This window comes from Salarias fasciatus, chromosome 22 (assembly GCF_902148845.1).
Source record: "Salarias fasciatus chromosome 22, fSalaFa1.1, whole genome shotgun sequence".
Classification (NCBI taxonomy): domain Eukaryota; kingdom Metazoa; phylum Chordata; class Actinopteri; order Blenniiformes; family Blenniidae; genus Salarias; species Salarias fasciatus.
Genome location: NC_043765.1, coordinates 12,590,820 through 12,618,686, shown reverse-complemented (window position 1 = coordinate 12,618,686; position 27,867 = coordinate 12,590,820). Strand labels below are relative to the sequence as shown.

The window sequence follows — 27,867 nt, the reverse complement described above, 5'->3', positions numbered from 1 at the left end:
GAGCTAAATGCAGCACAGTCATTTCAGGATGAGATAATGCACTGAATAAGGTGCTGGGAAGGCAACCAAATGGATGCCCCTAAAATAGCAGAGCTAAAACAGACCGCAGAGCTTTTTCCAGACCTGCGCCGGTATATTCACATTGTTATTTGGAAGAGGAACTGGGTCAGGCATCAGCCAACTAAGACTAAGAGATGTGCCAAACAGCGAAAGACACTGAGATAAATACTATAAGATGCAACACAATGTTGGCTTTTATCGTGATATTTAAGACAATGCAATCAAAAGACAACATATAAAAGCATGCAACATTATGTTAATGTGAAGTACTGTGCATTGTTTGTAATGTTTCCTCCGACTACTATTAGGTACTGAGGTGTTTGTACCATGACTATAGTTAAACTTTTTGCAAATCCACTTTAATAACTGACTGAAGTTCAAATTTGACATAATACACGCTGCCTTTTCAGAGTTTTGACTCACTTTCAGTGCAGCATCGTTAGTGGACACATTCACCGAAGACGAGAGTGGAATCTGATGCAAATTTCAGATCTAATTTACGACGCTTGCGAATGCTTTTAAGTATTTAAATTGGGCTGGAATGCTATTGGCACCAATCAGATCAGAAGTCAGACTCATTACTGCTCCGCAAGACTTTGGCGCCGTGCATAACTCACCCACACAGAGTGGAAGGGGGCTGTCCCACGCCCTCCTCTCCCCCCTGAGGCACGTCAGCACCTCGGGTCCTTTGAGCGTGTAGCCGGGGTCACAGCTGTACGACACGGTGCTCCCCGCAAAATGCCCTTTGTCCTCTCGCTTGTAGCCAAACTGCGGCACACCTGGATCCTCACATTTCACCAGCTCGAAACCTTCAATCGGCAGAGGGGAGTGGGAGAAACAGTTGAGCGAGAGGCATAAGGTGAAGAAAAACTGAAGACAGGATATGCGAATGTGACTGGTAATTATGCATAAGACGCACAGTGTGTTGGTGTGCGCATGGGAGTGTGTTACTCACTTGTGAAGTGCAGTTCAAAGCCTTTGCTGGTGTTATCCGCATTGCTGATGAACTCTAGCCACATGGAGCTGGAGGTGGAGTTCAGGGTTGTGTCTAGCATCTCGTTGCCTGTAAACACCCCCAGCAGACGAGCCTTATTGCTGCTGCCATCAAAGACCTGGACGGGGGCGGGGGGGGGGAGAGACGAGGGCGAGAGTGGGAGGAAGCACGTGAATTAAGGTGATCGGGGGTGGCGCGCGCGGCCGATATGCTAACAAGGTGTTCACACAAGAGATGAGAGGGAGGACGACAAACTCCCACCGCCCCCTCACTTTGACTATGTCGTCCTCCTCCAGCCGAAAGTCCCGCGCTCGCAGCTGAATGCCTTTGCCGGGCTGCGTCTGGATGGAGTAGATGCATTCGTGGTTGTTGCCGTAGTAACCGGGGTAGTTGGGCGAGAGCAGCACCCCTTGCATGCCAGTCACGGATGAGCCGCATTCAGCTAGAGAAAAGAGAGAGAGGAGGGTAGGGAAGGAGGAGAGACGGAGGAGGCGGTGGTGGTGTTGGAGAGAGCAGAGGACATGTCAATCGCTATATGCTTGAAACTCAGAGTGTATTTATTCATGCTGTCATGCACAGGGAGACGGGAAGAGGTGATGAGGAGGGGAATGTGGTCACTGACTATACCTGAATGTTGAATGGCACATCATCATAATCGCGCTGCAATCTGAATATGATTAACAGTAATTTCAGCTCTATTTGAAAATTGCTTCGTCTGAATCACACCGGGGGAAAAAGTAAAGAAAAAAAAAAAGGAGGGTGGGGGGGACAAAGTTGTCTGCAGAAAAATGCCTGCTGGAATTTAAATGACCACAAATGTACCTCGACTTTGTGAATGCGACGAGGTAAGATAAGGTAAGGTGATTGCACTGACTTGGAGGTATGCTGAAAAGTATCAAATTTCCGAAATGGGGCTGAATATTTCCAAAAAAAAAAAAAAAATGAGTAGAAATAAAAAAGAATATCAAAATATGCCTTCTCTCTCATCCCACATACACCTCGATACACCCAGAGGCAGAAAAAGACCAACAAACTAAGAAATGGCAGCTTAAAGCTACAGAAAACGGAGGATGAGCAGGGAAGGCAGTAAAGTAAATATTCAAAAGTTTCACTCAGCAAATTGCTTGGCCTACTTTCACAAACATAAACATCCAGAAAAAAACCACTAGGAATATGAATGAGAGGAATTAACTAGGCTAGGTCGGGGTGGAGGTCTTCTTATGACCTGATCACGCAGATTCTTTGTGATTGGTCCAGTTTCCCTCTTCAACCCATGACTTGTGACTCTAAATTGACAGAAAGTGTGCAACTGTCTGTATGTGTTGGCCCTGTGATCGGCTGACGCTCTACTTGGTTTTCACCGTTTTATCCCTCACAGTCAGCTGGGATCAACTCCAGTTGGCTAAAGCAGGGCTTCCACACTGCAATTGTTCTCGTCAAAGTATACTAAAAACCATAAGTAGGCCGATTATCATGGTTCGTCGTTTACCATTTAAAGCATCCGCATAAAAAAAACAAACAGGAATTTTATCTGCACGTGTAAATGCAGCTCTCAGGCTCTGCTGCATGATCGACTCAACACTGTGACCCCATTCTCTGCAGTTTGACCTTTGATGTTTCCCATGCATAAACAACAGGCTGCATCAATAATTAACATATTTCAATGTCATCCTCATTAGAGCTGCTGCACTATATAATTTGGACAAATTCGAAAAAAGCCGTTTCTGGGAAGGCGTCCAATGAAAGGGACAAAATGTTGGCGTACGGGGGAGGACGTGGTCATGAAGGGAATTAAATGGGAGCAGCCTCGTTTTCAATCACGACTGACAATTTTGCGCGTATCTTAATTGGTGGGGGGGTGTGTGAATGCGCTGGCGTGGCAGAGATGAGGAGGGGAGGGGAGGGGAGGGGAGGGGAGGGGAGGGGAGGGGGTGACAAAAGCCAAAATAAAGTTTGTGACCACCTACCAACACACCTTGGCAGAGGGGAGCTCCACACCCGCCTCCTGCCCCCTAAGCACACCACCCTCGCCGGACCCTCCAGCCGGTAACCCGGGAAACAGGAAAAGATGAGGGCGTCGCCGACGCCGTACTGCAGGCCTTTCCTGGTGCTGTAAGGTGGGATTCCTGGATCCTCGCATGGCTCCAAATCATACTCTGTATAAACAAGAAAGAGTCGTTTCTTTCACTCAGAAATGATCACTTTATTGGTACTCATCCATCTGATTAGTGAAAAGCTGTAAACTGAATTTATTAGGACTTTTCTCTGTTTCAGATATTTAAAAAAAAAACTTAGCAAATATTCCTTTGAATCTACGCTGCCATCTAAGCATCAAAACACCATATGGTATTTACCAAAGTTATCAAAGCTGTGCTTTCAAAAGGACTCATGAAACGCATTATTTCAATCATTGAGCCCCTACTGAGAAAGGTGCTGTTTGATTTTTTTTCAAACTGTCAATAACAATTTATTACTTCTGTTTGTTGGCATCTTCTTTTCATTCCACCTTTGTGCAAAAACAGAGGAAAAAATGGGTCTGCACACACTGCATGCCTTTTAGCCTGAACTTGAAAATGATCAGTCGCCTGGTTTCCTGTTTTATGACTTCAATGTACGTGATTAAACTTTCTCTGGGGACTTTTCTTTTGTCTTTTTCTGTCTTTTGGAACACTGCTGCTTGTGTGTGCCTTTAGAAAAAAAAAGATGCTTGCTTTGAAAATTTGAATTTCTAAAAACATGCGAAATACATTAGTAATAGACGTTTTTAAATGACCCACGCTGTGAGCTGCACTTGAACGCCCCTCAGATTGCACAACCCTAAAGAAGTTAATCACACTAAACAACGCGTGGCACAAACTCTCAGCAAAAGATTGTTCTGCTCAGTTGATGAAGAACAGAGAGACTGATACTTATTTCATCAACATTTCAGCACAATATCATGCAGCTCAGACATGTAACCGTCTGCTGGCAGAACATCAAGAAATCTGGCATGCTGCCATTAGCAAAACATGATTTTTCTTAAAAATCAGAGCAGGAATTACACCAGTACACAGATGAAGGATATGGCCGGCTCTTGTCTTAGTTTTTTTTTCCTGAATGATGGGCATGGCCAAACACAATCGCGCTCGTGCTTTTCGAAGCGACTGAGTTGATTCTCACCGGAGAAAGTGATGTTGAAGCCCTCGTAGGACACGGAAAAGTCGGAGAGAAAGCGGATCTGCGCGGTGTAGTTCCCAAACAGGCCGGCGCTGAGAGGCGGCGGCAGCGTGGATCCCGTCAGTCTCCAGAGCGGCTGCGAGAAGCTGCTGTTCTCTGTCACTAGCAGGTGATCGTGAGGACTCTCCAGGTGGAAGGTGTGGAAGGTGAACTGGACGCCTAAAGCAGAGACAAAGAAATGTATCACTATGTGCATTATTCTTTTAAAAAAAAAAAAAAAAGTTTGCTAATTAAGCGAGAGAGGTAAAAACACTGACTGAATCCTTCAGTTAAAGCAATAGTTTCACTTTCATAAGGCACACAGCAGCAATTCCCTGTCTTCCTCCCCTCTGACTTATCAAACACATTCCACCCACGCGCACTGAGCATCTGCAAATAAGGCTGCGTCGATTTGATGGGAGCGCTCAACCAAAGGTGACATGACTGGAGAGTCATCCCTTGGCGCCGTAGCCTTAGGCCAGCCTCTCAGCACCGCAGGCTCACAAAGACGGCTTGTTCGGCAAAATAAAAAGGCCACTCGGTAGGAAATGACTTTGTAAGGGAAATTGAATTTGACTGCTGCATGTGTTGACACGGCGTTCCTTTGCTCACCTTTGCCATGGGAGGTCTCGATTATCCACGTGCAGTTTAGGTTGTGCGGGTAGAAGTCCGGGAAGCCGGGAGACAGGATGGTGCCGACGTTGCCCTGGATGTAACCTCCGCACAGCGCTGGGGAGAGAGAGAGAGAGAGAGAGAGAGAGAGAGAGAGAGAGAGAGAGAGAGAGAGAGAGAGGGACATGAATGAAGGGTGGACCGGCAGGAGAAAGAGACAAGAGAGGCAGAGTCAGAGAGGGCATGGGAGAAAATTAAAAGTATGATTTGTCTGCGCATTTACAATGCAGTGAATGCATTTCACAAGAGGTGCCCTTCAAGATAGCATAAAAGGAGAGAGTGGTATTATCAATATCATTACAGAGTCGGCAGGAATCGATACTGTCCTTAAATATAAAAGCATTTTACAAATGAGGAAGGAGAAAAACATCAAAGGGTGTGCTTACTGCTGTACATATAAAACATTTCTGATGAAAGGAAGCAGAAACTTTTAAAGTCTGAAAACAAGACTCATTGGGACAAAAAAAGAAACGCTATCATCTTATATGGATTTTATAATAACTCGGGAATATATGGCAATCTGAATGTGATGCAATATGAAGCAAAGTGCTCAAAATGATTTCTCATGTTTCATCTGTAACAACACACAACAATGAGCGGGAGCTCTAATCCCATTTAAGAGAGAGGGAGAAATCTGGCAGACGACTACTCATTTCTAGGTCAATATTATGGAACGTACCATCGCAGCTAGGCAGGGGGCGACTCCACTGAAAATTGGGTTCGCATTCGAGAGGCTCGCCGTCGCTGAGCGTGTACCCCGCCTCGCAGCTGAATGTCACCAGAGCGCCCACGTAGAAGTCATTGCCGTGCCGCTGGCCGTTCACAGGAATGCCCGGATCCACGCAGTGATCGGACTGCAACTGCAGAGCTGGAGAGGAAAGAACAAAGAAGGTAGAAGGCATCAACAGCCTATCAAAGGCAGAGACTCACACCCTCCAAAATCCACCTGCTGGCAGCTTCATTAGGCCCGTGTCATTTAAAATATCAGCGGGGTTGGTGGAGGCTGAGAAAAGTGAAAGGCGGCTTGTTTTCATGTCACAATCTGGGAAAAAAAAAACAAGCCACACAAATGACCCCTACTAATAGTACAAATTCTAGAGCTGTCCATGCATCATTCTGAGTGAACATGTGCTCATTAACTGCACTTCATTTACTCTCAGACAAGTTGCCAAAGGTTAAAAGCGTGGGTAAAAGCGTGTTTGCTTTGATACATTTTTTTTTTAAAACAGTACGTGTCGAAAAAATATCTGACAGAAAATACTTAACCCAACTGAATCATAATTACAGGAGTGTTAATAAGTGTGGTTTAATTTTGAAATGGAAAGGCTGTGGAAACCACTCAAACTATTCAGTCAGCAAATACAATCAAGTCCCTTTTACTGGAGCCATCTAACAAACATTTATGAACCACATCTGGGCTTTTTTTTTTTCTTTTAAATTTATACATTAAGTTTACAGGTTCTGAGGTCTTACTCTCGTAGCGAATACGGAAGCCGATGTCAGAGTGGCTCTTGTCCGTGGAGAAGAGGAGATACAGGAAGCTGGAGGTGCTGATGAGGAACTGGGGCACCTGGGTGCCCTGGTAGCTCCCGATCAGTGGCGAGGAGGGAAACCGTCCGTCGCGCACCTCCAGGACGTCATAGTTGACCTCAGTGCGAAATCTGGACGCACACAGCACAAACAACATATCTTAGCATCAAGGCGGGGATATAATGTCCCAACACAGCATTTGATGATGAAATAATACGAGAAACTTATAATTAAAAGGTGTATTTTTAGTGTTGAATCACATCTATACAAAAACAAAGCTGGAATATAATATCAGAGGTGACTAGCTACTGTGAAGCCGTAAAAAAGATTTTTTTTTTTTTTTTTTTGTGGCAGAAAGAAAATGTGATGTGGAATATTGGTTCTGAAGCATCACATTCTGCATGCTCTCTTCATGTGTCCTCACTTCAACACACCTGATAGTAACTATTAACTCGTTATCAGGCTTTCTGCAGCACTTCATCATGATTCATTCGTTAAATTCAGGTGATTCATTCATTAAAGTCAGGTGTGTGGGAGCAGGGAAGGATTGAAAACATGTAGACCTGCAGGATTGGAGTCCCCACCCCCTGATCTGAATGCAGCCACATAAACATATTTAAAACATTTTCTCACAAGCATATTATGTTGTTACAATTACAGAGAGATCAAGTTTTTGCATTTTTTCAATAGATATATGAACAGCATCAAATTAAAGTGAAATATACCTCTTTCAGGTGCTTTCGGCACTTTAGAGAGGGACTGATTCCACACCAACTTTAAAAAAAATACCCCTCAATTTTGGAAAAGGTTTCTACATTTGGTCTTTGTATTATGGTTGTATTGAATTTGTGCACGTGTGTTTGTGTGCATGTGCATTTCTGTCTTTTGTTGCCAGAGCCACTTCATCTTCAAAGCCATGAATAAATTGCTCTGCTTCAGAAGCATGTCATCTAAATGAAGCGGTCTGTGATATTTTATTGATGTTACATAAAAATTAAAGAGCAACAAACATTTATGCTGTATTCATTTTGCATGCCGCGCCGCCGTGGCAGCGATAGGGATGAGATGGGTTCACAAGTAGCATTTGATCCTGCAACTGTCAGTCTGTTACTCCCTTTTTGTTTTGCTAACATTAGGGCGAATTATCACCTCTCTGATTTCCAAAGATCCCCCTTGACACAGCGTTCATGCGTATTTGCATACTTGCGGATCTGCATCTGTATCTTGACGCATGTGTTTGTAAACCTGAAAGCTGGCTGTTGATCGGGGAGAGGGTGTCAAACAAACAGATCAGGCATTTCCTGAAGAGCCTCCTAAATAAAACATAGTGTTTCACTGGCGGGGGGTAAACGCTGAGATGCGTCAGATGTGCTGCATTACACCAGAAATGAGGATATTGAATGAGTTTGGATTAAAGATGTAGAAAAATGGGGAGGAAAAAAAAAAAATGTTGTTAGAGCGGCCGCTGGTATGTGGGTGACTCACTTGTCGAAGATGATCTTGATGGGGTAGCCTGGAGGAGCCTCAATGATCCATTCACAGTTAAGGGCCTCTTTATATAGCTCTGGCCAGCCGGGGGAGAGGATGATCCCACTGGAAGCCTTCAGATCCCCCCCACACGGGGCTAACGGAAGGAGAGAAGAAAGGGAGGAGGAGGAGAGAACAGACAGAGGCTGAATTATGCATGTCTTTCCCAGCTGATGTACGACAATGCCCATAAATGATCCCATGCATCAGTCAGGGCTCATCCCATTTCTTACACTACCAGGGTCTATCTAATGTAAATTGGTGACAGCTCACTTCAAGGTTAACCATTTCTCCCTGGGAACAGGCTTGTCACCGCTCATGCGTCTGCGTGCGCACGAGCATGTACCCATGTATATATGCATATGGATTCTTTCTGGAAACGGCGCCGTTTTAAATATATTATCAAACCCCTTGGTGAAAAAGGTGCCATGAAAGAAAGGGGGAAAAAAAGAAAAGAAAAAAACGGAGCATCTTTGATCGCTAACACAAAAAGACACTTGAGCACACCGGCCCCTCGTATCCGTTACAGCTCACTTTGCCGCGCGTCTCTTTAACTGCCTATCCTTAACCAGAACACACAGGCAAAGCGGAGGGCTTCGTTACAGTGCCAGCTCCTCGCTCCCTTTGAAGTGGAATGATTTAATCAGCCAACTCAGCATACTGAAGGACATCTATAAAACGCATTATGCTACAAACGCAGGGGTATGATAGATGGTCTCAGAGGAATACAAAGCTGCTGTGGCACACCAGAGGGGTGTGGGTGGAGGGTTGGGTGGGGGGTGACATGTTTTAATAATGGCTTCTCCTTTGCGTATCACAAAAAGTAAACCTGATTAGGCTCCTTAGACTTGTAGCCATGTCTTCTCTGCTGGTGTCCAAAACCCCTCAGCTGGTTCATGCCTGGCTTTATCTAAGCTCTGTTGCTATACTGAACTTTTCTGATTGGCTGGAAAGAGATTCTAAATACTGCGTTAGGGAGATAAAAATGGATTGCTCAGCAGTATGTATGGGAGCACAGCACGCCGGCTGCACTGAAAAGCCAAGAGGACAAAGACTCTGGATCGTCGGCAGCCACAGTTCCAGTCTGAAGGGTGCTCCACAACGATATTGCCTATTGATTACATTTAATTGTATTATTCAAGGAACTGAAGCTGATTTTTGAAGCTAAAAACCATCTTCATCATCATCAGTTAGCAGATAGCGAGATCAAACCTTTCCAACAGCCACCACACTGTGCACATGGTCGATGAGGCGGCACAACCACGCACAGGGGAGTAGTCTTTAGTAGTTCAGTCTTTCGCATATTTAACCTAATAATGCCCATCATTCAGCCAGGTCTAATGTAATTAAAACACTATATAAAATGTCAGAGGTTTAGAAAAAAGAAGGAATTTAAGTGTTGTAATTCTCACAAACACTGCCCAAGTCACGTATAAAAAAAGAAAGAAAGATGGAATTGGAGATTTTCATTCAGATTATCTGCATCATGGGAATGATCGTTCAGTTTTTTCACAGTGCAGATATTACAGATAATTTTTGATGAGAAAACTGTATTTTGTTAAACACCATAAATATAAATGTAAATCAGAAAATGGAGACATTTCTAGAAATACTGGGCTTTTTTTTTACGTTTCTCTTTTATTACGTAATAACAAAAGAAGATGAGAGGATCTGGACACAGTTTGGTCTATTTCACAAATCCTAATGAAATTATAGCAAAGGGCATCTTTTTCTGATACTTTTTTTCCTTCATCAAAATAACTTCATCAAAATAACATAAATTAAATGGAGTAAATGGTTTGAAAAAGTTTCGGAGATGCTTAATAAAGCTTTATGAGAATCAGGATTCTTTTCTGATTATGAATAAGAAGACATCTGAATACTGAATAAAAATACAATTCTGAAACTTTGATCCCCAAGTCCGCTTCTTTAACCTCAAGGCAAAAAAAAAATGTGGGCTACATAGACTTTCACGAGTCACGTCAAACATCCGTTTCTTACCTTCACATCGAGGGACGGCGTTGTCCCACACCACATTCCCATCCTTGAGGATGCAGGAGATGGTTTGTGAGCCGTGGGTCTTCACGAAGCCCTCCTCGCACAGGAAGGAGATGGAACTGCCCAGCTGAAGGCTCTCTCCGAAGCGCTTCCCGTTGACTGGCACGCCGGGGTCCGGGCACTCATTGTGGCGAAAGGCTTGAGAAGAATACAGAGATGAGACGGGGGTTTAGTGCAGTAAACAACCAACAAGAAAACACAATACTGAAATCAAATCAACTCACAATAAAACAATTTCGCATATCAATATAGTAGTAATCTCCCTGGAGATTGCATGGGTAATTAATTCTAACAAAGTTGTTTGAAAAAAACAACAACTTTTGTTTCACTGTCAGCAGTACAGAATGCCAGCATGTTACCAGAAGAAATTTGTTTCACTTAGTCACATCGATTCACCCTGCCGCAGTAATTCTGGAGGGTGGGCCGCAAAAAAAAAAAAAAAAAAAAAAAAAAACCTCGTGCAGAAAATCAGTGTCAAACGGCCCCGCTGTAAACAAACGCAGAAAATTGTTTTCATACACCCTCACAACTTTATCAATCAGGCCCCGCAATTAAATCCCAAGTACAGAACAGTTTAGAAAAGGACCGGGGGAGAAACGCAGGAGCAACAAGAAGAGTCATAACCCTGGAAGAGGGAGTGTAAACAAATATATCACCTGAGCCACTATTTCTCTCACTCTTGTGCACACATGCAGGTCGGTGACACGTGTAGGTGTTGATGAATCCTTTTTCTGGAGCCGTCGGACCCAAACGGAGCGCCAGCTACACCCCATCCATCACAAATATCTTATTTATTAACGTGCCAGAAATTGCTTCAATATAGTTTGGCATGTCCTTAATTAACATGAATGATGGAAGTTGCACGTTCAACCTCACAAACTAAAAAAAAAAATAAAGTCCCGCAGTGAGATGACACTGTTCTGGGGAACTGAACGTCATCTTCAATTAGCTGCACTTGATATTCATCCGCCGTGCCGCATTGGGTATTTATTTATTCATCTAACTTGCTAATTAATGCGTTAGTCGCCATGTGCTGTCCACATGGAGGCTCTTCAGAGGCACCTGGTTCGCTTGATGACATGTCTGCAAATGAGCTGAGCCGGGGGCAAAGAGAACTCCAAGCAGAGCTCGGCTTACCTAGTCGAGAGGTAAAAAAAAAATAATAACTATAGCAAATAATAATGCCTGCTCCTCTTTGAATACCTACAAGGGGCCCTACAGCAGACATAAATGTGGGATAATATACCTTTGGCTCACGGAAATTATTTTACAGTTTTGTTTTTAATGGGCATCTCAGGATGAATCTCAAATCCTTTGTTTACATGCTCGACTGGAAACATTAGCAGTTTATGCTTCTGTCAGACAGTTTATACTTTATACACTTTCGGAAACTTTAGACACCTAAAGAAAGGTTATTACACTTATAGAAAGTGATCGAACCTAGTGATATCTTTTGTATTGATGGACGACAGAGAGATGGCTAGATATCTAGATAAATAAAATATATTTTTTCCTTTTCCTTTGTGTATGCATCTGTTCATGTTTTGCTCACAGTGATACATCCATAAGCTCATTTCTAGGTTACCCTGATGGTTTATGGCTTGATGACAGTGGTAGCGTCCATAGACGACACACAATGCTGCTGTTTTCTCTATTGATGTCCCTTGTAGCGATCGTCACCTTTAATTCACCTTTGCAGTCACACTCGAAATCCGTGCCGAAGTTTATGAGATCCATGTTGCACAGTGCTGCATGTAATAAACTTTAGAGATGCCGAAACACCCCACAGTTTATGGGAAACTTTATAATCTGAGTGGGCCGAATATCGGCAGATGTGGAGCGATGCCTTCAGCTAAACAGAAGTCTTCACTTTGGATATTCTGAATACCAACAAACTATAAAAATAGCGCTTTATTGCCTTAATTAAATTCAGTCCCCAAATAGCATGAAATAGTTTTGTAGTTTTATAGGGTCAATGTGAGACTCTGTACAAAGATATTTATTTTAGGATATGGAAGGAGAAAAAAAAAAATCAGGCCCACTGCACAATAGAGCATATGCAAAGACTGCAATAATCCTGCCACCGAGCCCTCATGGTACAGTATATCCATGAAAAGGGTTTACCAGCATGCAGCCGCCGTGCACTGCGTCAGAGTCGAAAACCCGTGTGGAATTTCCTAAGAAGTCAGCAGTTACCCAGAATAGAATATAATGAGCACTGCCGCAACGTATCCGTCAGGTAAGGATGCTACATCTCTGTTTGGGGTTTAATTTAGATGTCAAGTCTCTATTTAGAAAATAAAGACAGGAGTGTTTTCATTTTTCCTGTGAGAGCGCGGGAGGATGTGGGGCGCGTGTGGAGCAGTTCATGCATATACGTAGATACGGAAGATGTTTCATGAATCCGCACCTCTTCACCTCCGTCCAGTACTCACTTGTAAAGGTGATGTTAAAGCCTCTGTCCGTGTAGGTGTGGTCAGTGAGGAACTCCAGCCGGGCCACGTGGGCGCTTGTCGTTATCGGCGGAGGAAGGACGTCACCGGAGAAAGTACCCAGGATGGGAGATTCAGCCTGAAAAAAAAGATTTTCTAATGAGACCGAAGGTATACCAATTTAAATAAGTCGAGTAAACATCTCCGGTGGTGCTGTAGGCGAACGCAGGCAGAGAAGCTGTGTAGCTCACAGACATAATTACAGAGGTGACTTCTCACATAATGACTGATGGACAGGTCAGTGGAGGGAGCTGCACAAAGAGCTATTCAAAGTAAGTGAGGAAAATGGTTTCTAATTGTATACAACCTTTCCCCCGTCTTTGATGGAGAGGAAGTCAAACTGCTTCTCCATGCTGAGGTCGTTGAAGGCCAGATTGATTCTGCTCTCAGGGTTGGAGATGATGAGCCACACGCAGTGCATATTGTTTCCATACTCCTGAGGGTAGTTGGGAGACAGCAGCACCCCGGATGGAGTAGTAAAGTTGAAGAAACAGGAAACTATAGCAGTCATAAAGAGATCGAAGTGGGAGAGAGAGAGAGAGATAGAACACAGTAACATAAAAATGAGCCTTCTTTGGGAGACCAGAAGCATGGTGCATATTCTATTTACTTTTGCTGACTACATGATTTGATGCATTTTATTGAATCTGCAGAAATCTACCACAAGTCCCACTCACTCTCGACAGATCAGAAAAACAAATCACATTTCAGACGACGCTCCAGTAATCACCAATTTATTATCTTGTAGTATAGGCACATAGACAATGACAGAAACCTTAGACTCGCAATATCTCAAAGGAAATGAAGAGAGAAATCTGTCAAATTCTCAACTTCCCAGGTGAAGGAACGTAGACAAGGCTGAATAAGGAGAGCTGTGATTTACTGGTTGCACACATTCAACCTTTATCTGAAGGGATAAATCTTATTTAGTCAGAGAATAGGAGGAGGGTTAAAAAGCAAATAAATGCTTTGAACTGAGGTGGAAAATAAAAATTGCTCTGTCACGTCGACTGAGGACTGTGAAGGTATTCACTTTATTAGTTGCTCAGGTGGATGTCCTTAAGCAACACCACAGTATAGAGATCACAGTGTGATCCAGTAGTTCTGTTTAAACAACTCATCTAAATTAAATTAATTAAGATCCTGGACTGATCTACCATAAATGAATAAAACATTAAATGTTAAGGAAATCAGGGACAGAGATTAGAGTGTGTATTTAAAATCTGATGGTGTCCACATGACTGTAATAGTTGATCGAATGTTAACCGAATAAACAAGGTTCCCCAGAAATATGCTGCAAAAGTGGCATTTGTGCTGGTGAAGTCTGTCATTCAGCGCCATTATATTTAACTAGATAATTCAGGCTCTCTGTCCACACTACTGTCTTATCAAAACTACAACGGAGGCCATTATCTGCACGGTCAGCGCTCCCTTTCTTTCTCTCTTATCCTTTCATTTTCCGTGTTTGTCTCTCATGGCATTAATTAGCTAATAATCCTTCCAATTATGCTAAAATCCACAGGATCCTCTGAAAGACAAACTGTATGGCTATTATTATGCAGCTCGTCCGGTGCCCTGTCTGCAGAAACATACCTATTAATGCACCCATATGAGAAATGCCACATTCATGCATGCGTGCACACATTCAACAACTTACAAACGCAGCTGGGCTTCTTGGCCGACCACTGGTTGTTCTTCTGGCAGGTGATGTTCTTCTTCCCCACCAGTTCAAAGGCCGGCAGACACTCAAAGTACAGCCTGTCCCCGTGGCGAAAACCTGTCCCCTCGCGTTTACCGTAAGCAGGAATCCCAGGGTCTCCACAACTGCCTTGGTCAATTTCTATAGAGGTAGAAGAGAACAGAAACTAGGATTGGGAACGGAGACACAAGAACTCTGACTCAACAGAAAATCCAGCTGAAGCTTGTTAACCATCCTTCAGGTGAGTGACCCTACATAGCAAACTGATCTCTTCCCATTTCTTCCACAAGAACAGGAACATGTGGCAAGTAAGTTTTGGATAGAAAAATTTCCTTCATGCGGATATTTCTTTTCAAATTTGCTGTGAATCAGTGGTTCGCAACTGTTCTGACTTCAAGACCCACCGTCACCCCACCATCAGGAACATTTTCAGTTTCTCAAATTGACTAAATTACAAGACAGAATAATTTGATCCTGAGAAAGTAGAACAGAAAATCACAGTTTGTCCACATGATAAACACGTTCCCAAACAACTAACAAGTGTCAACTAGAGAGGGAAATATTCAGTTTTATGCTCAATTATCTCAACTTTAATAAACACCAAAAGTCTTCACTTCAGTTACTTCTGCATACACACACAATAAAACAAAACAAAAAACTACAGAGCAGTCATTTCAGAAAGGATCAAAATATGTAGCTTCAGCTGAGAATCCACTCAATAAATAATTAATTAAGTCCTAATGAAACTATTCAGTCACTTATTCAGGCATGTCAAGGTTGACACAACAAGCAGAACTTGTCATTAACATTTCATGCAAAAATACATTAAAGTACAACTACCGAAAAGTATAAGTAAAAAAAAAAAAAGCTCAATTTATGATTGATCTGAATATCTTTACTCACTGAATCTATCATTATCAATACTGTACTGGAGAAACAAGAGTTTTTCAGTAGCAGTATTTCTTTTGTTTCATTTTCTTTTGGCGCTCCCTTGAATCTTTCACTTAAGTCTAAGTTTGGAGGAATTACTGGAGATTTGTTTGTTTTTACCTCCTGACAAGAGCCTCAGAGTCTGGAGTTTAGTGGACAGAGCTCAGAGTCCAGTGTGTCTGTGTGTGTTCAGCTGAACGGAGCCGAGAAGAAACACTTCTCCTGGAGAGACTTTTTCACTCTGCACTCAAAAGCCTTACCTGAGATTCTCTGTGTTCTATTAGCGTATCTATCAAAAACTCTGTGGACTTCTTCTCTGGTGTTAAATAGTGAGCATCAACCCGCCTGACAGCGAATTAGCGCCATCTATTGTTAGGAAGTATGAAAAGACCAGGAGTTTTTTTTTTCCTGAACTTTTTATTTATTTATTTTCCGAGACCCACTTTTGGATTGCAACCCATCAGTTGAGAAAAGGCTGCTATAAATGATGCTCGTGCAAACATAACATAGACACTGTATTTAGCTCACTGACATTGAAATAGCATGTCTTGGAGTAAGACTGACTCCTTAAATAAGCAGATTGCCTCCTTCAAATTCAAAATATATTGACACAATACTTAGTGTTATTACACAGGAAAAGTGATGATAAGCACATTTGATTGCATCTTTTATAATCCCTGTTGTAATTAAGGCATTACAACATATAGTATATATAACCAATCATAACAGTGTTAAATTTAACTGTGCAAAAAATTAATAAATGACATTTTGACACGTTTAAATAATAAAAAAACATAGATGATCAAAACATAATAGGATGGAATTCTCTATATCTGTGACATTGAAAAGTCTTCTGTAAAAATCAGCATTCAAATCCCCAATGAAAACTCCCAAGAGGTGAAATATTTTGAATATTTTAGGGAGTGTTTCATTAACTGTGAAGTGTAGATTTTTCTTCAACATAATACTGCTATAAAGAAAACTCTCCATAACCATTTAATACCAGAAGAGGCTCACCAGCAAACTTTCAACTACATTATCGCAACTGCAGCATCATTCCATCGTTCATCTTTGTAATACCACTGCCTGACTGGTGGGAAACACTGAAAAGTACATTACGCGAATAATAGGATGTACTCTGCAGTAGGCGCATCAAATGTTAATGCAGGAGCGTTGTTATGGGAAACGTTTGTTCACTGCAAGGGAGATCAATATGGATTTAAACGCTGTGCATTCAGTGCAGTGACAACTGGGGGGAAAAAAAAGCTATAGGTAATATGTAAGCAATAAAATGCTTCACAGCATCAAATTTTGCCTTTTCAACTAAAACTGTCTGGAGAATGAGGAAGGCGTTGATTCAGTTTTTGAAATTGACACAGTTTTCAGACTTGCTCCAACAGCTTAGTTCAATACTATGATATTATTATTGTTGTTATCAAAAAATGTGTTCTTATTCACAAATATTATTTCATGATTCTGGATGAATGATGAATATTAGAGGCTGCCTTTCAATATCTGAAACAAACCAGTACAATCAGAGCTCTATTCCAGCAGCAACAACTTTCTCAAATTGTGTCTTCATTTTTAAGGCCAGTTTATATCAGAATGCATAAAGAGTGACATGGACTGGCTTTTACACCACATTAAATCGACATATTTTCTGATTTTTATATATTAAGTCACTGCTTTAAGGTACTGCTTTCTAGTCTTCCGAATCTTTTGTTTGTGTCTCCCACGGTCTGACTGCCAGCGTTTTCCTCCCATTACTGCATAACAAATAGCCTCACTGGTGCTGGAAGCTGACGCGGGCACTTTCGGACTGACACACTAACACACCCACACCTCCGTGACCACCACCCTTTCTTTGCTTAAAACCACACACAGCAATTTCATTATCTGGAGATTTATGCTCTTCTCGCCCACTCTTCTTTCTACTTTTCTGAGGTTGAAGATCGCTGATGGGAATGCTGAGGCATCCTATCGAGGCATCTGGATGGAGGGGAAACACTGAGAGCAAATCAGCTCATCCATCCAGGAAATGATGGCAGGGCCTAATACGATTTTAAATCGCACCAGGGGTGATGCCGGGTATAAATCCATACTCAGCCCTAATGATGATCATCATTTAGAACACATATTTAGAGCTCACTGCTGTTTGGATGTATGGCTGTCCCGAGGCTGCCTCGTTCACAAGACAACTCATTGATCTTGTTTGCGTGGAAGTCACCTTTAAAGGTGGGTTGGGGGGGGTACGATCCAGACAGAGAATCAAAGGGACAATCAACCACATGAATCTGTAAGATCCAACGGAAACCGCATTTGATCAGAGCATAACTGCACCCCGCTGTCGATGCACAAAATGACACATATAATGACTCGCGGATCCCCATAGTCGTCGTCGCTGCCTCAAGGGTCCCCACAATTAGAAGTTCAGGGAAAACCGGGGTAATAAATGTAAACCCTTTGAAGTGTGAGCACACGTTTCATGGATGGGATCTCTTGTCATACACTGCATGTCTACACGTGTGCGATGTGTTTGTACAGTTTGTCAAACATAAAAGCCACAGAGGAAGAAGTCAAACACCAGACGATGATCCTCATGAACAGGAGAGCCTCTGATTTCTCGCTATAAAACAATGGAAAGTGACATCAATAAATACACCGCAATTTCACAATTACTGCTATAACACAGTAGTGCATATAGTAGCCAAAAGGCAGAGTTCCACAATCACATCAAACACCTTTGAAGTGGGCCGAATATAACATTAAATGAAAATAGATATAGAGAAAAGATAGATAAATTCCTTATTGATTCTGAATAGTGACTCTGCATAAAAGTGAGAATCAAGAGCTCTACTTATCTCTAGGTATCTGCTTTTTAAAGCGCACATGCAGAGAGTTCCATTGTTCAAGTTGAATATCTTACTGGGACCTAAAACCTTCACTCTAGGGAAAGTTAAGAAGAAATCCTTAAAGCCGAACCCTGTTGGTGCTGGGGATGCACATGATTAGCTGCTAAAACGATTAAACGTCTGCCCCCTCACTAGACGGCACCTGAAGCATTAGTTGGTTAAACCAATTAGTGTTTCATTCACGTACAAGGCTGCTTAGTTGCTATGCGGGCACACACCACTAGTTGGGGCTGCAGTGCCGTTGATGCAGTGTTTGAGGAGTTGGAGAGATGTTCTCCCACCAAACAAGAGCAATTTAGCAGAACTTTTATGTCGGATATAAAATCAAGCCAGTAGAATCCCTCTGCACAGTCTGTCTGTCTCTTTCTCTCCTTCTATCTCGACCTCACAGTCTGGCTCTGCAGAAAGAGTTGAGCTCTGCAAAGGTTTCTTCATGTTAAAAGGCTGTTTTTCCTGGACTGCTTGGTCATATGGAATTTCTGTCTTTTTCTCCGTAAAGGTACCTTGAGATAACTGATAAAACTGACCTGGATTGAATTTAATATATGCCAGTGGTTCCTCCACAGAAATTCCAAAAAGGATCCCTTCATTGCATTCACATGTGTTGCCGAAACACTGAAAGCCAGTTTTCAACACCACTGAAAAACAAAACTGACATACACTCACTCCACTGCACCAATGCACGGCCACAATCGGCACAAGCGTTTTAATATTGACCTGCATGGAACTGCATGACTAGCTAACTGTGCTGCCCACACACAGGCCAGTTCGATATCGTTTACCCAGAGAAGAGCTGTGATCCTCTTCGATGTAAATAAATCATTGCAATGATGACCTTGTGGGAAAAGTTTCATCCTATCTTTGTAGAAAAAAAAAATCTTCACAAATCTGAAGATGTCCAGTGTATATATATATATATATATATATATATATATATATATATATATAAAACTCCAGAGTGTCTTTGACTTCCAAATAAATGTGATTTCTGTGAATCAGACAGTAGCATCACAATGCAGCACTGCAGTCAAGGAGTTTTAAACTCATTTGCATTAATGCAGTTTTTGTGTGCGAGCACGACAGTTCCAGAAAGACGTGGAAGGCTGTGTAAGTGTGTATGCAGAAATGTATGCATAAGGTGGGAATGTGTGTACTGGCGTGACTGCGTTGGCAATTACACTTGATGATCGGGCTCAAAATACAAGTAATTGAGAATGCAAATTAGATTTTGGGCGCTCCAATCTGGGAGGTGAAGTGGTTCAAAGCATTTCTTCCCCTTCATTAAGTAGAACTCATTGTTTTAATTACACTTGGTTCGGCATGCTGCTCCACTTTCTCTGTTATTTTTACTGATGAAAAATAAGCATCTGTGGGCAAGAGAGAAGACGAGCTATGCATCTTCGAGGCAAACATACAGTATCTTAGAAGAGCAGTTACCAACTCAGTCCTGCCTGGCAACACAACGATGCAGACACACGCATACACACATTCATCTGTTAATGTTCCAACCATGTATATGTAACCAGGCACTCAGAACTAATGCAATTAGGCACCATGTTTCCCTTTTCCATGAATTTAAAGCTCACTCAAATTAAAAGAGGTAGCGTCATTGTCCTGACAAATCAGTGTTTACCAAATAAAGGGCAAATGCATTTAAAAGTGTATCACTTCCAATGAACCTAAGCGGCCATTTAATTCACTCACGATCATGTCAGAAAAACAACTTAAAAACTAACCTGCTTTATTTACGTTTCCATTCTTTGTGATATGAATATAATTTGTGATCGCAAAGTGCGTCTGCGAGTCCTCCCAAGCCTATTTCATGATAATAAAATTATAATAATGACGATGATTCAGCTTCTGAAACCCATCATTATGTCTGTGTTTTTTGTACTGAAACTGGTTGTAATGAAAGGTGGAATTTACATGGATGCACTCATGAAAAAAAAAAAAAAAAAGAAATATACTTGTAATGTCAAATCATTGTTTTAGGAATGAGTTTGTGGCTTGTGTGACATGGTAATCCAATCTATACTCAACCATATCATTCAAAACAGATTATCTCTGCCATGGTACCATAAAAAAAATAAATAAATAAATAAATAAATAAATAAAGGACATGCTGGGATCCTATAATTATTTTTTGCACATCAGTATAGCTTAGTTTTTATAAAAGTCGGACAACTGAGACTCGACAAAATCACTGACGTTGTATCTCACGTTATTTAGTGACGTGCCACCAGAAAACCTAACACACAAAAGTTATCATACTGGCCCCAGATTTGCAATACAAATTATCACCACAAGATGGTGCAATGTGTTACTGGAAGATGCTGCAGAAAAATTGAGTAAAAACAAAAAAAGTGGGCAATATGTGACTTTCTGACCAAAATAATTTCAGTAGTCATTGGTCTGGTGAGGCCCCGTTTACATGTCTTTTAAAGTGAAAACACAATGCTTTTGAGTTTGCCAAACCTTTTGAAAACAATATCTATTCACGCAGAACCGGCAAAGCTATTGAAAACAATGGAGTCTGCATCTCTGACCAACTGTCGGTGCTGTTTTTTGTAATGAAACCACACACACGTGCACAGAGAACAATATGCTAAAAACAGTGACAATGGCGAGTACACAGACATTCGTACAGACCAGAAAGTTGGATTGAAATTAAAGCCGACTCTAAACAATAAAACTACCAAGTCCCAGGAGAACATTAACTGGGAGTCGCAACACTTTGGAGACCACCATTGTTGTTATTTCCCATTTACACGTGCATGCGTAAAATAACTATTTACTATGGCTATAGTGTGTATACTGTGTTTCAGAAATGCTGGGTTTTCCCCATTTACATGGAGCATTTTCAAAAAAATTCCACCTTGGGAGCTGCTCTCAATACATTTTTCAACATTTTCAGTGGCTCCAAGAGCTGCTGTCATTTAAACGGACATCTAAAAATACAGCAAATGTTCCGTTTTCACTTGGAAACACGTGCACGCCAATGCCATCCATCCCACTGCATGACCTGATGCGTCCTTACCTTCATATGACACCTTGAAGCCCAGGGAGCCGCTGGTGTCGTCCGTTTTGAAGTTGAGCCACATTTGGTGACTGGTGCTCACCACGAGGTCCGGGGTTGTGGTGCCGGACAAACTGCAAGAAAAGAAACTGTCTTCAATTGGATGCGCATTTGTTTGAGGAATTTACATGTTGAGGATAGGCCAAATGTGAAACCCGTAGGAGTGGTTAGAGCCATATTAAACCAAGTTTCCACCACTTCTGTAGACAAAAGATGTGTTCCCACTGCTTTGTTGGAATAAATTAAATGCAACTCTAAGAACTGAAAACAATATGTGAAGTTTTATATTAAACTTTTAGACTTTTCGAATCAAAGAAGCGCACGTAATAACTGCTGTAAGCAATTCTAGCCTCAGAAAGTTTTTTTTTTTTTTAATGCTAACCCTTTAATTCAAAACAGCTGGGGACAAGGAAAGTGGGAAATGAAGGCAAGATCAGTCAATGCCACAGAAGTAATTTAATCCTATTTGAATAGTAATTTGCCCCAACTCTAATTAGGATGTGTATAACTGCAGAGTAAGTGATTAAAGGTTCTAATTTTAGTGAAGGAACAAGGAGAACGGTGGAGGAAGTAGTAGTGTCTCATGTTTTTGTCCTTTTGCTGCCTTTTGCGAATTTATTAGGTTTCTGTGAACCTTGATGCACCCACCGGAGGAAAGATAAATTATGTACTGTTTCCAGAGGAGCAGAAGAGACACAGATTATGGAATTTTAGGGGATAGATGTGGTCTTTTCTTATCTTAAACATTAATCTACTAATCGCTCAAACATCTACCTGTCTGTTGAAAAGCATAATTCACGGTGCTGGCGTATCAAACCTGATGTGGCAATCATTTAAAGGCTGTTTAAGGTTGTCCATCAACTCATGACAATTACGTTCTTCCTCCACTTGGACATCAGCTCAGTGAAGGAAAACAATCTGTGGCTTACATCAAATTGTTCCCCTCTACTGTCAAACTGCCAGCACCGTGTCTTCCGGGTCAGTAGAAGAGAGGACGTGATTGGTTGTGCACATTTATGAGTGTTGCTATGATAAGGTTACAAACATCTGACCTCGTAGTAACAAAAAAATTACTCCCTGCACTCTGCACCGCTTGTCCGCACCACTGATTCCCAAAAATATAGTCCTGAGTTAACAGTGCTGATCGCGGCGGTATATTCCCCGGCCCTAAACTGCTGTAGTTTGTTTGTAACCACCAGTGCAAGAACTGAATTACTCACTCTGCTTTTAAACCATAAAGAAGCCCGTAAGAGGAAAAGAAGCTCTTAATTGAAGGGATTAAGTCATTTTTAGTGTTTGTGGCATGCACAATTTTGGAGCGGTGCATGTAAGTGTACGTGCGTGGAGCCAGCGTTATTAAAGGAAGGCAGGACATCTCATATCAGCGGAGAATCATTCCACAAACCTTTCTCTCATTTATCTCCACCCCCGCCCCCCTCCCAGTTCCAACCCGGGCAAGACAGCGTCGCATAAAAATTGATCTATAAAAACTTTATTAAGGTGGTAAATTTCAGCACAATTAATAACAACATCCTGTGAATTGTTATGGAGCATCTGCTAGCGCAAACTTCATTAACGGCCATCGATATGCAGTTTGTACTGCTGCGTCGCGCGGCTGTGATCGGACTTTTAACGGCGGGAAGCGGGACGAGAGGGATGATCGGCGGCGTGGTGCGACATCTATTTTTGATTCGCTCCTGCATCGTCAGGCTGCGATGAAATGAAAGAGAAACTGTACGGCCGGGAAACAAGCAGAGAGACGAAGAAGGGCCGCTCGCAGGCGGGGAAGCGAGGGAGCGGAGGAGGGGGGAAATGGTGAGCTGCAACTGCAAGAATGATTAGGGGGAAGACATCTCAGGAAAAATAAATAAATAAAAGTAAAAGTTGTGCAACGAAGCGGAGAGACATATTAAAGGGGAAGAAATGATAGAGGTCAGAGAGGTCACTCACACGTGGAAGATGGTCTTCTGATCCCCGACCACCTCGCCGTCTCCCACCGTCAGGGTGTCGTAGCCCCGCTCCAGGTCAAAATCCTCAAATGTCAGCTTGATCACCTGGACAACAGCAGGGGCGTCGCCAAGGCGACAGTGAACAACAGATGCTCGGATTGTGCAGAAGCCAGGTGCAGAGAGGACACCCCTTCCACTCTGCGCCTCTCTGTCTGTCAATCTACCGTCTGTCAGTCATCTCCGTATCAGCAGGACACGTTTCAGCTGGCGCCGCAGCTGCAGCCCTGTCTGTCGCGAGCAAAATGTGGATCTTCTGCTATCAATCTATGTCTTCTGCTTTTCATACTAACTTTATTGGGCTATTGGTGTAGCTTTGCCTCAAATTACATTAAACGGAAAGGTTTATTTAAGTTGATTTTCTGGTATTTGTGTATTTTCAGACAACTTTCAAAAATAGGACCAGACATAGTGATCAATTCTACAAAGAAAAATACTTTCTAAGGGTTAATTACAATCCTACAAAATGTTGATGAACGCCAAAACCCTGAAGTACTGTGGGACAGTTTTGTGGAACTGCAATTTTTTGTTAAAAAAAAAGCAAAGCATGGGCTGAATTTGCTTTCTAGTTCAAATTGGCTGCAACAGATTTCTGCCAAAATCTGAATGTTTCTGGAGGGCAGAGAGAGCAAGCCCTAATGAAAAAGCTTATATAAATGCAAATTGCATTCTGTCCTATGTTAAACCTCGTGCTTAATGAAAATTGCCAAGGTGGAGAGAAGAGATTGATGGTGTGTAGGCAAAATAGGTCAGATCGTTCGATAAATAGAGTTTCATACTGCAGACTCATCTCCTATCTGCAAGCCAACAGGTGGAGCTCGGGAGGGAGGGAGGGAGAGAAAGAGGAAACTCATCTGAGGTGAGCTGTGGGAAATCTCTCCCAGTTTGACAAGAACCAGGAATTTTAGAATAACTAATTCCATAATCGAACCCATCAAACCTTTGAGGCTGAGGACCTTCCAGTTATCTTGGGGCATCGCTGACACACTACAGCACTAAGTGATAATGCTTTCAAACTTCTCGGAAAGCACTGAGTAAATAAGCTGTGCCGGTAAAGCTGATAGAGAAATAATGCACGGTTGAATTAAACATCATATAGGGACGCCATTGTTTGTTTGTGGGCTGGAGGCAACCTGTCAGCTGTTTCAACATAAGTCGCTCATGAGGCCATTTGTGTCGCGTCTGGTGAAAACCACTCGAGAGTCTGCTGCTACGACTTAAATAAAGACAATAGAATTCAGGAAATATTCCTGGATCCTGTAATGTAGTATTCCTTGTACCTGCTGCCACACTCACTGGTGTTTTTCAACGATAAACCTCACACACAGAGATGACAAATTTATATCAAACCGAGGAGATTCATTGCATCAATTACCTTCGTGAAATTTGCAATTATCATCACGACATCAAAGCAGTATCTACAGTAAAACCTTTTAGGTCGGTGTAGAAAAGAAAAGAAAAGTGTGACTTTGCCTTCGAGCAACAGCAGCAGTGAGGCGTATGCTAGGTGTCAAAGCGATTCTGTAAAAGAGGACAACAGCCACTGTCATCAAGACGTGTCTGCAGTGTGAAGAGGAACAGAGGGTCTTGGAAGTGAGAGTGTGGCCCCTGTGGAGGGAATTTCTCAGCAGAGAGGGGATTTGTTTTTCAAAGGTATTTGAAACAACTTCACTGCAGATTTCACATTAAAAAAAAGTGCAAGTGCAATTAGAAAAAGTGACTGATTGTCCATCTCTGTATACAGTTTGCATTTTGATGAAAAAGGAAAGTAGCAAAACATTTCTGTTTGAAGGCTGTATTGCAACTGGTGAAATTTGTACAACTGCCAAAACTAAGAGACAGCTTTAGAGTCTGTTTATATGACAATGTCTTCGGCATTTTGGCTATTTCAGTTTAAACAGACATTGTTTTCAATATGTTGCCATAAAAACACGAATCTATGAAATGGAAATTATGTTTTCACTCGAAATATTGTTGAGTAAATGGGGCATTAAAACGAGAAAAGTTGTAGATTTGAGATTTTGACATATTCTCCACAATAACAGAGTCATTTGGTCATTTCCTGAAAGCGGTCAGAAAAAAAAAAAAAAAAAAAAAAAGGGCAGGCCACAGGTGGCACATTCACTTTTCTGCATCAACAGTGTTGAATTCAAATTTCAGGCCAATCACACAAAAGCTGTTGGACACCGAATCAGAAAAAAAAACAAAAAATAAAACTCTTTTCTGAAGATGTGTTGTGAACAAACGGGGGCTGCAAATTCTGAGTGCAATTGACATCATTTAAACAAAGTTTACAGACACTGCTTCTGTTTCTTCATAAATTATCAGGCTGATTTGATTTAGTAAAGAAAGCAGAAAAATGCTGTGAACAACCTCTGGCCCCGTGAGGCGGTCAATGTCATGTCGCACAACAAAATTGGGTTCAACTGTACCGCTTCCTACTGGCACTCTGATGGATATGCAAGTGTCTCAAATATTTTTAGAGCACGCTATACTTTATCGTCCATGGTCTCTGAAGGCAGGTTTGACATTTCCTGAACAGGGAACACGGTGACCCTGATGCTCGTGGATAAACACTTGAAACACCGTCAACTAAAAAAAAACAAAAAACAGGCTGCTTTCGGTCTCTTTAGGACTTTATGAAGCAGCAGCGCCTGTCAGTAAATCCACATTATTCATCATGTCAGGAGGTCGGATTTAGGTTGCGGAGGAACTCTGTCATTTCTCACCTGCCTTTCTTTTTGCAGTCCCGCCTCGGCCTCCTGTCTGACCTAACGTCTCCTCTGGCTGGGCCAGAGCGGACAGGCAGGAATAGAAGCCCATTACACCTCTAAACAGAAAGAACAGCCTCGCTCCATCTTCATCTCCAGCAAGACACGGGGCAGCAGACAGACTGCCCGCTGGGCATACCCGAGGGTGTCTGTGTGTGTGTTTGTGTTTGGGGAGCAGTTCTTTTGGGCGTATCGGACCACGTTCCCCTCGCATCGCCTCTCACCTGGCACGGCCTCCCTGACACAGTGCAGTAAGACTTGTGAAAGCGTTCTGTTGCGAGTTCCACAACTGACATCTGGCAATAAGGCAGCCGTGTGGCCTTGAACACAACTCCAAAGTCAATGGTGTGAACAGAACTTTGACACTTTCATGATCTCCTCCAAGCATTGCTCTCAAACCGTCTCCATTACTCTCCTGTCCATTCCGCTCTCTCCTTCTCTTCCTCACCACAGGTGTTTTAACAACTCGCTTTGTCTTACGCTGGCTCACTTCCAGCCTCTCCTTTCATTTTCTTTATCTGCTACATTTTTCAATGGGAGAGCCTCTGTCGCATGGCGCGTTGAGCAGCACCCCAACGCGTCCTGTCGCAATTATCAAAAGCTGCGGAATGAGTCGGGTGTGTCAGGGAGGCGCTTCCTCCCGGGGCTCCTCGCTAACAAGCCCGAGCACATCAGTCAGCCGCTTTCCAGTTTCCTGGCAGCTGAAGACGCCACTTAACACGCCAGTGGAGGCTGGTGATTACAAAAACAAAGTTAAATTAACACTACACACTGTTGCCTGAGGCGTAAGTCCACAAGTGTGCAGATGCTTTTTTTTTTTAAAAAACATAGTTCTTCCATGCAGATTGGTCTTCAGTACAAATTACTTTTTCAGTCAGTAAAATTAAAACAAGGATGTGTGGCGAAAGAAAGCAGCCTGTTTTGATACAGTTTTTTTTTTTTTGTAATTTTTTTTTTTTTTTTTTTTTTTGTGATTAACTTGCCAGAAATAGAAGGCGGCAACATTGCTAACAGGATTTTTTTTTCCATGCGTTCACATGTTGACATACAGCTATTAATCGGCTTCAGTGAGGAACAGAGGCATCAGATTAAGCTGCTGTTGTTATTACTCTGTCACACACGCTGACACAGACCCCAGACACATCCTCAACCTCATTTCTGCTTGACGGTTTTGCATCAGTCCTATTTGCCTGATTGGAAAGTATTGGAAAATCTTTCTCTCTCTCTTTTTGTTTTTTTGATTGTCAAAACTTGTGAATTGGCCCTTCAGTGCCACGTTTGGTGCCTTTTACCTTTGAAATGTCTGTCGCCGTGATGACCCAAGTGCAGTTAGCGTTGTTGTCGTACTGGACCGGGTAGTTTGGAGACGTGATGACGCCGTTGGGTCCTCTCAGCTGACCGCCACACATCGGTGCTACAAGAAGAAACAAAGAGAAAGAAAGAAAGAGAAACAAGTTTAAATACAAAGTTTCATTGAAAAAAAAATAGCATGACAATACACCTGTCCTTCAAGTGGTACATGTTTCTATCATTTTCCATGCACTTCACATCTGGCAAAGGTAAAATAGAACAAATTTGCTCATGGTTTAATCAATGCAGCTTTTTATACGTGCCACGCGATGACTCAGAGAGCATGAGTGTATTCACTATCCAAACATATGCTCTTACTTTTTACAAGTGTAACTACAGTGAGTGGGCGTCGGGATCTACGAGAATACAGGTGACCTATTTTCGACGCTGCGCCTGAACACACCGCGTGTTGACAGATGAAGCATCGCGTATCTCTTACATAAAGACTGAGCAAACATCACTTATGAGACATCGAGTCATTTTGGGAAGTGATCGGTAATGATAACTTGGCTGTATTCAAACAGGAAAAAAAAAAAAAAAAAATCAAATTTTAAATAAAGGAGCCATCAAGCAAACTGCAGATCCTTTCAACTGC

General features: G+C 42.2%; 1 protein-coding gene across 1 annotated transcript in view; it reads right to left on the bottom strand.

The window, feature by feature from the left end:
* Positions 1-27,867, bottom strand: part of LOC115409775 (CUB and sushi domain-containing protein 1-like) — a 204,277-nt gene that overhangs the window by 82,246 nt on the left and 94,164 nt on the right. Inside the window, 16 exon segments of the mRNA XM_030121052.1 lie at positions 678-869; positions 1,016-1,172; positions 1,327-1,496; positions 3,022-3,210; positions 4,214-4,429; positions 4,862-4,978; positions 5,601-5,789; positions 6,395-6,582; positions 7,937-8,075; positions 9,980-10,174; positions 12,472-12,607; positions 12,836-13,026; positions 14,186-14,368; positions 21,107-21,219; positions 23,096-23,199; positions 27,215-27,336. Coding sequence (XP_029976912.1) covers positions 678-869; positions 1,016-1,172; positions 1,327-1,496; positions 3,022-3,210; positions 4,214-4,429; positions 4,862-4,978; positions 5,601-5,789; positions 6,395-6,582; positions 7,937-8,075; positions 9,980-10,174; positions 12,472-12,607; positions 12,836-13,026; positions 14,186-14,368; positions 21,107-21,219; positions 23,096-23,199; positions 27,215-27,336 — 2,601 coding nt within the window.